Source organism: Vidua macroura, chromosome 1 (assembly GCF_024509145.1).
Source record: "Vidua macroura isolate BioBank_ID:100142 chromosome 1, ASM2450914v1, whole genome shotgun sequence".
Classification (NCBI taxonomy): Eukaryota; Metazoa; Chordata; class Aves; order Passeriformes; family Viduidae; genus Vidua; species Vidua macroura.
Window position 1 is genome coordinate 109,291,690 of NC_071571.1, and position 13,990 is coordinate 109,305,679.

Here is a 13,990-nt window from a genome sequence, read left to right on the forward strand (position 1 = left end):
ATTTTCAACCTGGCCACTCATGGACGTAACACTACAAGTGTCCATGGGTATAAATGGAAAATCTCTTTCACAAACTCACTGCAGGGCTTGACTGCCAAACAGCTGCTAGCTATACTCTGTCCGACTCCAAATCCTGTACAATCAGGAAGTTTTCATACTTGTCCAAAACACTGAACCATGCAGCAACAATTCCTGGACCTGAGCCTTTAATAACTCCCCTGTGTTTGCGAAGGTATCTGATACTAAAATGTAATATTGTACTTGCAAAACAAGAGTAAAGGAGTTAGATTTAAGAGAGCTATCTACTCACTGAGCAAGATGATGATACAAAGCAGAATTGCAATGATGGCACCAGTGCCCAGCCCTGCACCAACAATCCGGTCAACATCTGTGCAGTCTCCATTCAAGTCACACTGGCAAACTTTCACCTTCAGCAAGGAAGTGCTGGATGCATGTGGATTTCCAGAATCTGTAATTACTATGGGCACGTCGTAGATACCGGCCTCCAGGAACCGGATTCTTAAGGAGAGCTGGGCGTGATCGCCTGTGTGTGAAAATAAGGCACTGGTTAAAAAGTAATGTATTGCTTGCATGGGATTAAAACAGCATTGGCAAAAATAGCTCATGTTTGAGCTCGGCATTAACTTCTTGCTCAAACTGCTATGTGACACTCAGGGTAACAGACTTCCTGAGTGGTGTGACTATCTTTTCTTAAAGTTTCTTGTTCTCTGGGGAACTTACACTAAGGTGATTTCTTGTTCATATCAACCAAACTCATGTATGTTGTGAAATAATACCAAAGACAAGATATTTGCAAAAGTTTCTTTAAAATGATGAAAATTTCCATAATGTTAATTACCACTAATTCGAACAATGGTCCAATTCCTCTTAATACTAGCAGGTGTGTCAGGCAGCTCAAAGGCAAACGGGCCTGCATTTGGATCTATGTCAGGGTCTACAGCAGTGATGTTAATAGCATTAGGCTGCAGCGTTTCACAAGTTGTGGCTTCTTTTGGATGCACTTGGGGGGCATTATCATTGATGTCCAGCAGGTATATCTGAAGTGTGCCAGTTCCACTCATGGGGGGTATTCCTAAAAGAAAATGAAATGGCATTAAGCCTGTTTCCAGTTGCAAAGTTATTTAAACAAAGCTGTACCAACACACTTACATGTTTACCTCAGTTTTGGGATTCTATCTTTTACAAAACCAATCTGTCACTGGTCCTGCTAACACAATAATTCTTATGTAGTCTGTGCTCAGAAAAATGGCCCTACTCAGCAAAATTCAGAAAATAACTGCAGATCCATAGATCACAGACTCAGCCACTTCACTGACCAGACAGACAGTTAATCTCCAGAGATAGTCCACATCAAAGGCTTCAAAGAAGGTGCAAAATTGGGATGGTTTGTCCTCTGGATAAATTATTTCCAAACTTTGAAGGCTTAAAATCACCCTTTACCATAACTGGGCTATTTAAATTCTTCCAATACTCAGTTTCATCATGCTATTTCTGGACATTCCTGCCATCCATATCGAATGTGTGATGCTTCCATAAATCTTGCCGGGATCACACACTGATGTGATCATTTGGCACTGAATTTTTCAGTATAACTAGCAATGGTTCTCATTCTACCTCCCATAATCTTCCAGTTCCATTTATGTCTTTTCTCCAGAGCCAAAGTACAGAAATAGCTCATCTAGCTTCCAGTTCAGAAATTTCTACCACGTCTTCTTTCCAAGGCAAATAGCCCCAGTGTTTCAGTTTTCCTTTATAATGTGAGAATGTCCCTAACTGTGCCTGTTCATCTTTCTGCTATCAGCTATGAACAGTACAGCATTCCAGCTGAAATCAAAGGACTCATTTCTGAGCAGTGTTAATTGTCATTAACAAACTGATAACAAAAAGATACTTTTCCCTCTGCACTGCTGCAGCCTGAATGTGGGAAAATACAAAGCCCCTCCAATGACACATTGCTCCCCATAAAGCCCACTCATGCTGTGCATTCACTCAACCTACCACACTCCCATGCAGGGCTTTTTCAATTTTCTGTCAACTCAACTAATGCAACCAAGACAGTATTCTTTTATAAACTCAGAGAATTATTCTTCAGCCATTTCCCTAGTAGTCTGATGGTAATACAGATTTCCAATGGCATGTATTCTGAGCATATCCTGTTTTCTGCCCCAGTAAAACTGAATGCCATTCAATCACAAAAATTAAAAACTTTTAAAAAAATACACAATATTGATACATACCATTATCAGAAGCAAGAAATGTTGCATTATACATATTGTTTTGCACATATATTGACTCTCTGTCCAAAACAGCTGTAGTAGTTATTTGTCCATTAACAGGGTCAATCTTCAGCCAGTTTGCAGGATCTGAAAGTTTTGAGTACCTGTGCATTTAATCATAAGTTGTGTTATTTTATCTGCCAACATAAATATTGACAGCAAAGACAGTATTAGTATTTTAATTTGTATTCTGAACATGTTTTTGGAAATTGAAGATAGCATTTTACAAATTTCCATTTATCAAGCCCTGTCAGTAAATTTCTTGGAGATACATATCAAAACCAGTCCTGCATTTTGATTCTTGAAGTGCCTTGCCCTGCAAGTTATCATGTAACTGGAGGAAATCATATAATTACCATAAACTATGTAATATTAAGACTCAAAATATTCAGTCAGGATCCTTCTTAGTTTTTCTACACCTACAGAGCTATTCATACTAATTTTCATATTGTCAGAGTGCTGAGAGCAGGAAAGAGGTAAAAATGGATAGTGTTAGTTGCATTAACTCACATTGTTCTAGCACTTCAGTATCACTTCAATTTTCAGAGGTCCTGGTTTTACTGCATGTTTCTCATCTTAATTTGAAAGAGAAGTGTCTTTCAAAACCATTCTTCTATCTGATAAATTTTCTATTTGACATTAATCAAGTGCAAGCTATCTTAGTCCTCATGCTGTCATTTCTATGATGGTTATGTCCAGAAATGAATAAAGTATTACAAACAGCTAATCAAAAATCAAGAGAAAATAAAATTGCAATAATCTTGATTTTGGAAGGAAAGACAGAACATGAGTTTCTTCTACATGAGCTAAAAAAAAAAAATCTGGATAAAGTGAGTTCTGACCCATGGGCAGTCACAGCCTTAGCTTTGCAAATAATGACAATGTTTTACATGAGGCATGCTTGTCTAGAAAAGTTTTAGACATAAGAAAAATTATGATTAAATTATGATCATAACTGTCAGCACAAGAATTCGCAGACAGACAACACCACCGCTTTGTATTACTGGAGAAAAAATGAAAAGAAAACCCTTCAGATTTCACCAACAATCCTATTTTGTTGCCATGTGAAAATTATTGGTGAATTTTAATTGCAAATGATCTCCGTTCACAGAAGCATGTGTCTGTTCTGACTGAATTCGTTAGGATAGAACATATACTTTACCACAGATGCGTAACTGCATTCTGTCTTGATGGAATGGGACTTAGGATGAGAAAATGACCCAGTTTACACACCTATGAATACTGGTCAGTTCACCTTCTCTACAGCCAAAAATTTCTTTGGAGACAGCTGCACAAAACCCACAGGATGTGCTGGGATAGCTGCCTGCTACGGTAAATGCAGTCATTTCACATGTCACCTCTTTGCTCCCCACCCATTCCATAACACAGATATTGCAGAATGCTTATATAGACCTTAGAGACGTTTGCTGCATGTAACGATCCGGGTCCTGAGCAGTAAAAGTTGTCAACATGCTACCAGCCATCAGCCCTTCTTCCTGACGCACGAGCTTGGGGTTTGGAACAAAATACGGGCTCTCGTTCACATCAATGACCGTAATGGACACGGTTGCTGTTGACTGAGGAGGATGCTGAATCCCCTTAGCCAAAGGCACTTGATTTTCCGCAGCTACGGTAAGTACAAACATCCTGTTGGTCTCGAAGTCGATAGGCTGGGAAGAGCAAAGAGCAGAAGTGTTAATGTTCACTCACAGTAGCAATGGACGCATAATTATATTTTAAGTTTAAAGCACATTTTTGAAGATTACTTGTACTGCTTTTCTCAAAAATGAGCACGGAGTCTGAAGAGAGTACAATATCATCACCTCAACACAAGCCCGTGTGCTGGGGCTTTGCTTAGCAGCATGTGGTGGTTTCAGTTCTGCAGACAGCAGCAGCAGCAGTTTTGAAGTCAGAAGAGCTAGAAACCTTGTCCTTCTGGGATTTAACCTACTCTGGTACTGCCATTAGAAACAAATGAGGAAACGAACAGTTTAATCACAAAATGATGAAGAAGCTCCCAGCTTTGTGCCAGGCACTCATATGCACCTCCTGATGATCTCTCATGGGGACAGAAAGCTGCCTCTTTCTGTTAGAAGGATGGAAGTTTCCTTCAAACAAGTTCATGACTATAGCTATTCTCATAGATCAGAGATTCTCATGTCCTCAACATCTCACTAGAAAGACTCTTGGTAATCCCAGTCAACCTGATTTCTGATATACCTACAGCTTCCATCTTCCCAGTGATGACAACCTTCCGTTTGGAGATTTCCTCACTGAACCAGAAGTCCAATTTAAGAAGAAGTAAAAACAGTGGGAATCTAGAGTTCCTCCTTTGTCATGCTGCACAGGGTTGAGGCATTCCTGGAGACAGGATTTCCTTTTGTACTATGCACTGTACTACTCACACAGATCCCACATTGGAAGAAAACTCTGTACCTTACTGGAGCAGTTGGCATGTAACAGTATGAAGTGACAAGAGACAATCTAATCTTCATTAGAGGTTGACAGATCAACTCATTGCACTGCCAATAAAAACTGTAGGCAGGTTTCCAACTTTTCCCATGTCTGGGCACTTAAAGGAGTGCTAAAAAGCACAGGCACTCACATAATTCTTCCTGGAAGACTGCAATGCAACAATTGGCACCTCCAGGGAAGAGCAGTTATAAACCAAAGAGAGTTATTAAAAAAACCTAATGTGAATTACTATTAATGCTGCATGTAGGTTGTATCTTTTTGTCACCTACATACTGGGAGGATTAAAATCAAACAAAATGAAATTAAATTAAATTAAACAAAACAAAACAAATTTAAAAAAATAGAGGGAAAAAAAAGTGAATTTTTTAATTTCCAAATGGGATCACTGGCATCGTACATTTGACTTTGGAATGGATCAGCCAAAACCAGAGCAGGCTAGCTCAGAGATGAGACATTTATCAGTGGGTCATGAGGAAAGGTGGCTACTGCCTGGCAGTTTTAATTATAGAACCACATTGCTACTATCACTTGAAATAAGTCATCCCTTAACACAGAACTGTGTTGGCTAGAGAATGAAGATAGACAGGTTAGTCCATAAAAGGTATTTAAATGAGGTTTTAAAAATAGCCAGTCTTTAAATGTCTCTTGTAGAAGTACCCTCCCACCTATCATTTTTTCCTCTCTGATTGTGCTTTGACTGCCTGTATCAGCTCCTTAATGGAACATCTTGACATAAAATGTGCAGACAACATGCATGACTACTAATTGAGGAGGTAGGAAGTTGTTCTTTAGACCAGCAGAAAATACTAGGCAGACACTTTTTAACGAATAGTTTCTAACTTTTAGCAAATAAAGATTTAAAGATTCAAGATTTGTAATTTTTAATAACCTAGCCTGATTTTTAAAACTGAGCAGGCAGAATACTATTGATAGTATAAGCAAGGTAACATTCAAAGAGACAGATTACTAGATTCCACAAGAAAGGGAGCATCCATTTTATTCCAGATTCATGCTGGCCTCAGGAATTCACATTTCCCCCCCGTTCAGTGTTCTCCCACTTCCTCCATCTCTGCTGAACTCTCTGACATGCAAGCATGCCTTACCTTTACGACAGTCACCAGCCCGTCGTTGCTGTTGGGATCGGTCAGGATGGTGAAGCGGCCTGTTGGGTCCCCCCCAGTCATTCGGTACAGGGCGTTCCACGCCTGCGTGTGCGGCTGGTCTTTATCTGTCACCGTCAGATTCGCTACGATCACATCCACCCTGTTCTCTGGTACTTCCCCGTAGAACTGCAAAAACCATGGAAACACTTCACCTCATCTGGAGGAGCATGCAAGAGCCACACCAGGCTGAACATTCATCAAAGTGGGGCAGCCCATCTCTCTTCACCGGAGTTCTGACAATTTATCTAATGAAGTTTACCTGAGGCTACTCAGAGAACCAATGGCTTGATTCTCTTGTCAGCTTTTGCCTTTTGGTCAAAAGCAGAACACAGCATGCAAGGAATATATATTCTGCACATATTTTGATTCCGCCTGCCAGTATGGTATTTAATAAGTAATAAATATTTACTTTCTGTGAATATAATGAGAAAAACAGAGAATGGTTATAAATATGCACATCCTTCAGTAACTCCTATCCTGTACTTACAGTCATGGCAGTGAACTCTGGAGGATTGTCATTGACATCTGTCACAGCGATGACAGCAGTTGCTGTGTTTGAAAGACCATATGTTGGGTTTCCTTCCATGTCCGTAGCTTGAATTATTAATGTATATTGTTGTACTTTCTAAAACACAAAATGACAACATAAGTTTTAGACAAAACTAACATTACCATAGGACAGCAGGTGTTCCCAAAATTGCACTCTGCTAAGCAATGGAACCTATCACACAGTTTATTCTAGTTAGCATTACCCAAAATGACAGGAGCAAAGTTTGTGCCACAGGAATACAGCAGCAGGTTGGTTACATTGAACTACTGTTTGACTTTCTTCAAAGGCCATCAAGGTAAGCACAGGCTGACTGCTTCCTACTCTAATATATCAAACCACTTTAGACAGTTAATGTATGATCACAGGTTTAACAATGCTTTTCAAATGGCGAAAAGAGAGCCAGAGTGCATTTTATACTAAAACAGGGAAAGTCCTCAAAAGCATTTGAGAGCACTGAGCCAAGGTAGGTTTGTTGGCCAAATGGCCCCAACTGCCAAGGTTTTGTTTCAGCCAAGCCTGAGTATAAAACTGCTGCTGCAACTTCTTGTGATCTCTATGGAAACCAAAGATGTCAAGGCCAACAGAGACGAGTAAGGGCACTGGGAGAAAGGGGGAGGGAAGCACCAAATGGGCTACTTCCATAAATGTTAAACACCCTGGCTGAGTATGGCAGCCACGGGCCCCCTCTCCCCCCACTGCTGCTAACAGCCCTTGATCCGGGCACTCACTTCCCCCTCGCAGCTGGAGTGGGACCAGGGTCCCTAAGCACCAGAAACGCCTGGCGGAGACCTGACCTCAGCCTGGTGAGCTGCTCAAAACAACATCGACAAGGTTCTGTTAAAAAAAAAACAAAACATCATAAAGATGTTTTCTGTATAGAATTGCTGAAAAAGTTTATTTTAAATCATTGCTCTCAAATACTGTGCATGTTCCTTCATTTTTCCAGTTCATTGCCCTTCCTTGCAGAGAAGTGTTACCATTCATTCTTCCCAAAAGAAAGGACACAAACATAAGGAGCTGCTCTTACTTTGAAACAGCACTTTCACAAATGGTTTACTAACACTGGCAAAAACCTTTTGGCAAAATAAAACTATTTCAAGAAGGGCCTATTTTTATGTTTTGGGGATTTTTTTTTCCCACTTGGTATACTATTTTCTTCCACTGTCTAAAGAGTGGAGTATATGACAGATTACTTCTCATGGAAACAGTTTATAGAATAATGAAACATGCTGAGTTGGAACGGATCCATCAGGATCTGAGAGTCCAACTCCTGACCCCAAGCAGGACACCCCTAGAATCACACCATTTACAAAAAGGAATTACAAGTATTGATACAAAAAAATAAGCAAGGATAATTCCACTGATAGCATTTAGCTTTCTTTCAAACTTGGGCCAAACAGTACGTTAGACTGGAGAGGTTTAACGGTTTGCACATTTCCAAGCAGCAACAATGAGTCATGGAATAGAAAGTTTTTAAAATAAGCTGTATGGATCCTTATCTCCCACTGAAGATAACGATTTATGCTCATGCCCTCTTTCACACAGAAATCCCTACAAGACACCGTAAGGGTATTGCTACATATGTGTATTGCTATGTATGCATCCCACAATTCTTTAAAAAAGCAAGACTAGTATAAAGTCTAAGGAAATGCAATATACATGTTTAATAATGCATAAATAAATAAATAAATATATATGTGTGTATGGATTCTGGCTTGGAAAATATACTTGCAAACTGACCTTTCAAATGCTTTAAACATCTTAAAGGTTTCCTTCATGACACCAATAAAAGCAGCAGTCATGAGGGAATCAAAGAAATGCTTTTACCACTTTCATCCAGGAAAAAATCATACTTTACTTACTGTGAAGCAATAAAATCTAAAGCAGTATTGAAGCAAATCTCACTGCCATATGATTCTATGTTATTGAAACAGCAGGTGCTTCTGATTCATCTGGGTCTTAATACATTGATCCCAAGAAGCAAATTTCATTAAGGAAACTCCATTATTATTACACAGAGACTCAGCTTCCTTACAATTGTCTTACTTAATTCCAACAGAACTGGCACACAAAACTTCCCCAGAACGTGCCCCAGAAGGCAGCAAATCAGTGTTTTTGTTTAGTCCCTTGGTTTTTTCCCTCTTCCCAGCACCTACATAAAGCAGATCAACTGCTGAGAGTGAAATTTCAGAAAACAACAAGCACACAACTTTCTAGGCATGGGGAAACTGGGGGAAGTGGGTCTCTTTTTACTGTGGTTTGAGAAGCAGCCAGGAATGAGCTGTGGAGCATGTGTCAGCAGCCTGCACAGAGACTTAGCAGCAACACATCTAAAAGCAAACTGGCAGCTTCAAGAAAGAACGCAGACCTCATCAGTTCACATCTTTCCACTTCAACACAGGCCAAATAAAAGAGCACTTCACTGAATTAACCTCACGTGAGGCAGGAATGTCAGTGTGTAAATTTAAGTACCCTGCCTGACTTCTTCAGCACCTCCAGCAGTAAGGCAGATGTTTTAATGCTGAAGTGAATTCCACAGCAATAACGAAAGAAATAAGAGCAGCTGGATCTCATGAAACAGCATCTTTTGAGATAACAAATGAAAAGATTTCTTCTGCCTTAAGCTGAGTTTCCTTACCTAAGCAAATCTCCTCCTGTGCATGTTAGCACAGATAATGCATTGTGCACGTTAATCTAAAATACCAGCAGATGCGGAATGCTATCAGAGGAACCACTTTTTTTTTTTTTTACGCCTATAACACTTATGCTCCCATAAAAAATATGTCACATTATTTAAGAATTTAAAATTCTGTCTAGTATTTTATGGCTTTAATGGGAGCTTTATCAAGAGAGACAAGACTTATAGAAAAAGTGGAAAGGCAGAAGTGGGCAGACCAACTGGGGTACATGGACAACAAAGCACTCCCCAGCCCCACTGTCAGAAGACGATTCAGCTTTGGCTCTCTAGACTCCCAGTCATTTTAATTTAATTGACTTCTACAAAATGACTCAGGAAATGGAGGAAGCAAAGCTTGGGAAGGAAACCATTTTATTTCATATTAGTCTAATTTAATATTTGAATGATTTAATGTTAATCATTAATATCCAACATGTTCAAGAAATGTTTATATATACCCAGTTGGGTATCAGCAGAGTGATCCATCAGGAAAACTGATGGTGAATGACAAGGCTGTTCATGTGAGGGTCTAAGCTCCACAGGCAGCTGGTTTCTTCCGAGTTAAATCCCTCCAGTATAGCTAGTCACCAAGTGATAAAACCTCAAGAATTATCGCTATGTCCTTCTGAAAGTTCATCTGTCAAAGATGACCAGGGGATTTTAAAAACAAGGGCAAAGCTGCCCATCATTCTTTTAATTTAATAGGGCAATACTGTAAAGTTCAGGGTTTTCCTTTGCTCAAATCCCTTCTCTTCAAAACCGACTTAAACAGAATGAATGTTAATAAAACCTCAAAAATTAATTGCAGTAACAGTCTGTTTAGCTTTTCAAATCTTCTGATTGCCCCTTTCAAACTGAAATGCATCAGAATATTAATAGCAAATGCAGAATTTCAGAGAGCATTTTTATTCTCCATTTTAAATAAGTATAAACAAACAGCTAAAAGATGAACAGCAAATATAGTACTTGGGATTTAATGAGCTAAAATGAGGTTAGTAATATGGAAGTTGAAACAAGATGTATTCAAAAGGGGTTTGTTACGATTTTATAGCTTGTTTATAAAATAATGCTTATCTCTTGTGAAGTTTTCAAGTGGTTTAAAAGCACAGTTAGTGTGACAGATTGGGAGCTGGGAGGGAAATATTTTTACTCCCAACCTCACAAATGAGTGAATCAGAGCAGAGGATCTGGCACAATCCTTCTCCAGTGGTGGGCACAGTGAAGAACTGTCTAGACAGGATGGACCTTGCTCAGCACGTAGCAATGAATTACTGACTGATTATTTCTTTTTATCATTATTACTATTGCATTGCTCTGCTTTAGTGTGTACCTGTTTCTTAAGAGCAAACAGGCTTATGGGACAAGATCCTTTCCATGACCCCAGACAGACAAGAGTAACTACATGTACGGAATACATCAGTCAGATTTTCATCCCTAACATAATTTTCTCTCCTCTGAGTTTTTGTACTCTGGGACTAGGAAAACAATTGCTATCAACAGGGTGAAGGGAGTAAGTTAGGACTGAGGAGGGGGAGAAATATTTCACAGCATCATGAAATTGTATGGACTAGAAGTGACCTTAAAGATCATCTAGTTGCAGACACTCAGCCCTGGGTAGGGACACGTCCTATTACACCAGACTGCTCAGAATGCCACCCAACCTGGCCTTGAACACTTCCAGGGATGGGGCATACAGAACTTCTCTGGGCAACTTGTTCCTGTGTCTTACCACCTTCACGGTAAAGAATTTCTTCCTTTTATCTGATCTAAATGCACCTGCTTTCAGTCATCTCCCCTTGTCCTGTCTCAATATGCCCTTATTAAAAACCCCTCTCCAGGCTCTCCTCTAGGCCCCATTTAGGTACTGGAAGGCAGCAATAAGGTCTCCCCAGAGCCTTCTCTTCTCCAGGCTAAACAGTCCCAGCTCTCTCAGCCTATCTTCACAGGAGAGGCGCTCCAACCTTCTGATGATCTTTACATCCCTCCTCTGGACTTGTTCCAGGCAGGTCCACTTATTTCCTGTGCTGAGAACCCCAGATCTGGATGCAGCATGCCAGGTCTCACAGGAGCAGAACAGAGGAGGAGAACTACCTCCCTTGACCTGCTGGCCATGCTGCTGCTGATGCAGCCCTGGGTATGACTGCCTGAAGGTGCACATTGTCAGCTCATGTCCATGCTCTCAGCCACCCACCCTCCGAGCCGTGCATCTTTACAGTATTAAGTGCAACCCAGCCCACGGGATTAAGACCTGCCCTACCTCTCTGTCAAGCCCAGCTGCTACAGTGATAATGTCACCAGTCTCGTTGTTGATTGTAAACATGTTTGGAGAGGGGCTGCTCGGGGCCTGTGACAAGATTCTGTATCTCAGCATCCCATTCTGGGCATTGGGATCATCAGCATCGATGGCAGTAACAGTCATCACGTAGGTCCCTAGCAGCAGGATAAATAATTGATGTTATATAAACAGTTTACACTCAGATTATACAAGATCACTTTACAAGCAGTGGTCAAAGCACATATTTCTTTTGGTAAAATGTGCACATTCCTTCTTTACTTAAAACAAACTGGCTAAAATCAAGACTCACCAACAGAGTAATTAAAATACATAAGAGAAGATAAAAATACTCTATGTTTATAGAAGACTAGATTTGCTTATAACTGAAGAAGCTACATAAACAATGAAACTCTACAGTTCTGCCACAAATAACATTTCTGTAACAAGAGAACATCTCATGTTTAGATACTTATGTTATTAATTGGGCCAAAGGAAATATACTTATTGTTCAGAATTGGTGGACATACTGATAGTGACTGAAAATCAATATAAATAATACTCTTTCAAAAGTCTTTGAGATAGATCTCAAATGCCAAGTAAACACTGCAAAGTTAGAAAACACATTTCTGATGCTAACCTTTCATTTTGCACTTCTGACAAATTAAGGAAGTGGTTTCAGCCATAGTGCAAACTTTAGTCTGAGCTGATTAGAATTTTAATGAGATCTGAACAACACTTAGGTTTTCTCAAGAATTCAAATGACACTGATTTCAAATCCCAGTATTTGCAAAGCCTCTGGGAATCAGAACTACAACTGTATCTAGTGACATTTTGGAAGTCCCTTATACCCTGCCCTGTCAACCAAATGAACATCAATGTCCATCATAAAAATAATTGTAAGAAATGTGATGTTATAATTAGGATTTTCAAAACCATGAACCAGAAATCATATACTTAAAGCCTCCCCTGGTTTTAGTTCATGCACATAGCAATTTTGCCTTTTGGAAATGAATCCCAGCATGCTAAAAATTGCATTAAAAATAGGGTGAAGTAAGAAGATAGAGTATCTGAGATTTTGCTCATCACACTAAAGACACCTTTCAAAGTATTATAAGGTCTGAAGGCACCCCCTTCATCACACCTTCAAAATGTACTGTAAATATGATACTTCAAAATAATACCTCTGCCTCCCAAAAGCCCATGTATTACCTGGCTTTGATCCCTCCGGGACTGTCCCATTCCAAACCTGGTGTAAGAATTCAGGTCTATTGTCATTCATGTCAATGACATTAATAACAATGTCAATAGGATTTTCCACCTGGTTTCCATTTACATCCACTGCATGTGCTCTCAGCTGCAAAAATCATTAAAAGTATTAGAATTTGCACAACGTACAGGTGCAAATAAATATAATAATAGTGACAAGAAGTTTTAGGCCAGACATTTTTAGGTCAGTGTATTTTGTTATCTGCCACTGCTCCCTCATATTGACCTTTTACATTTCCATGTTGCTAATGGAACTGATGTTCAGACTTCCAAACTATTCTAAGTTGCAGAGTTTCTTCTTTGATTTTATAAAAATTATTTTAGATCATGCAATTTTGATTACCACTAGTGCCTACTATCATATAGTACTCTGGTTTTAATAATGACTATTAGAAAACATTCTCTAAAAATACGCAGATTTAAATGTAAATCTGTGTATTTAGACCAGAGTGTGGCCATTGCTACAGAAAAGAGCAACTTTCTCCTATAGCAGTCCTGCTGATGACCATGCTACATATACACATACACATATCTTATGGCTACAGAACTACTAGAAAGCAGCAATATGGCATTATTAACTCACCACTTTGGAAATTACTCGTATAAATGTAAATTCCTAAGTCAGCAAATCCTGAATAGCCAATGTCAAATCCTCAGTTAAAATCTTATGCATGCCAGAGCTGTTGTTTGAGATCCTTTCACCCACACCTCCCCCCCAGATGCCTCCTGCTGAGTCCTCTGTTTGGGAGTAGCACTCAAAGGGCTCCCCAGAGCACAAGGCAAGGAGTGCTTTAATCCACAACATGCTGGAAAATTCTCTCCAGGAGCTGGGTGATTTCAGCATGGTTTCCCAGAAGCACAGCAAACTTTAGGTCACAGCCTGCTCTCCCCTTCTTTCTTGCAACTTTCCTTTTCCACTGGTACTGGAATCTGTGGTCTTCTTTGTCAATTTTTTTAGAGCAAAGAATATAATTTTCATAAGCTGATAGGCCTAATTTACAATTCTATTAAAATGCTTAGATTTGCCCCTAAAATAAAAATTGGTACGTTATTCTTCCCATCCATTTCTCAAATAACAGCTGCAGCAATTCTAATAGCAGTCACATCCTAATTTAAGTTGCTGAATTAAAAATAAACTTTTGGAAAGCATACAGTTCAGTGGAGACTGTGATCAATGGCCTGTACTTGAAATATAAGCCACAGTACCCATATTTCAATCTTTTAAAATTACTTTACCTAAATACATTTAATCACTGTTTACATATGTTAATGTATTTAAGCTGCTTA

At 39.5% G+C, this 13,990-nt stretch overlaps 1 protein-coding gene across 1 annotated transcript in view; it reads right to left on the bottom strand.

Moving 5' to 3' along the window:
- CDH2 (cadherin 2) overlaps positions 1-13,990 on the bottom strand; it is a 121,585-nt gene that overhangs the window by 20,631 nt on the left and 86,964 nt on the right. Inside the window, exons 6-13 of the mRNA XM_053977486.1 lie at positions 12,647-12,791; positions 11,420-11,592; positions 6,423-6,560; positions 5,876-6,061; positions 3,711-3,967; positions 2,259-2,401; positions 860-1,093; positions 311-544 (exon numbers count right to left, since the gene is read on the bottom strand). Of these exons, the coding sequence (XP_053833461.1) occupies positions 311-544; positions 860-1,093; positions 2,259-2,401; positions 3,711-3,967; positions 5,876-6,061; positions 6,423-6,560; positions 11,420-11,592; positions 12,647-12,791 (1,510 nt within the window). The remainder of the gene's footprint in view (positions 1-310; positions 545-859; positions 1,094-2,258; positions 2,402-3,710; positions 3,968-5,875; positions 6,062-6,422; positions 6,561-11,419; positions 11,593-12,646; positions 12,792-13,990) is intronic.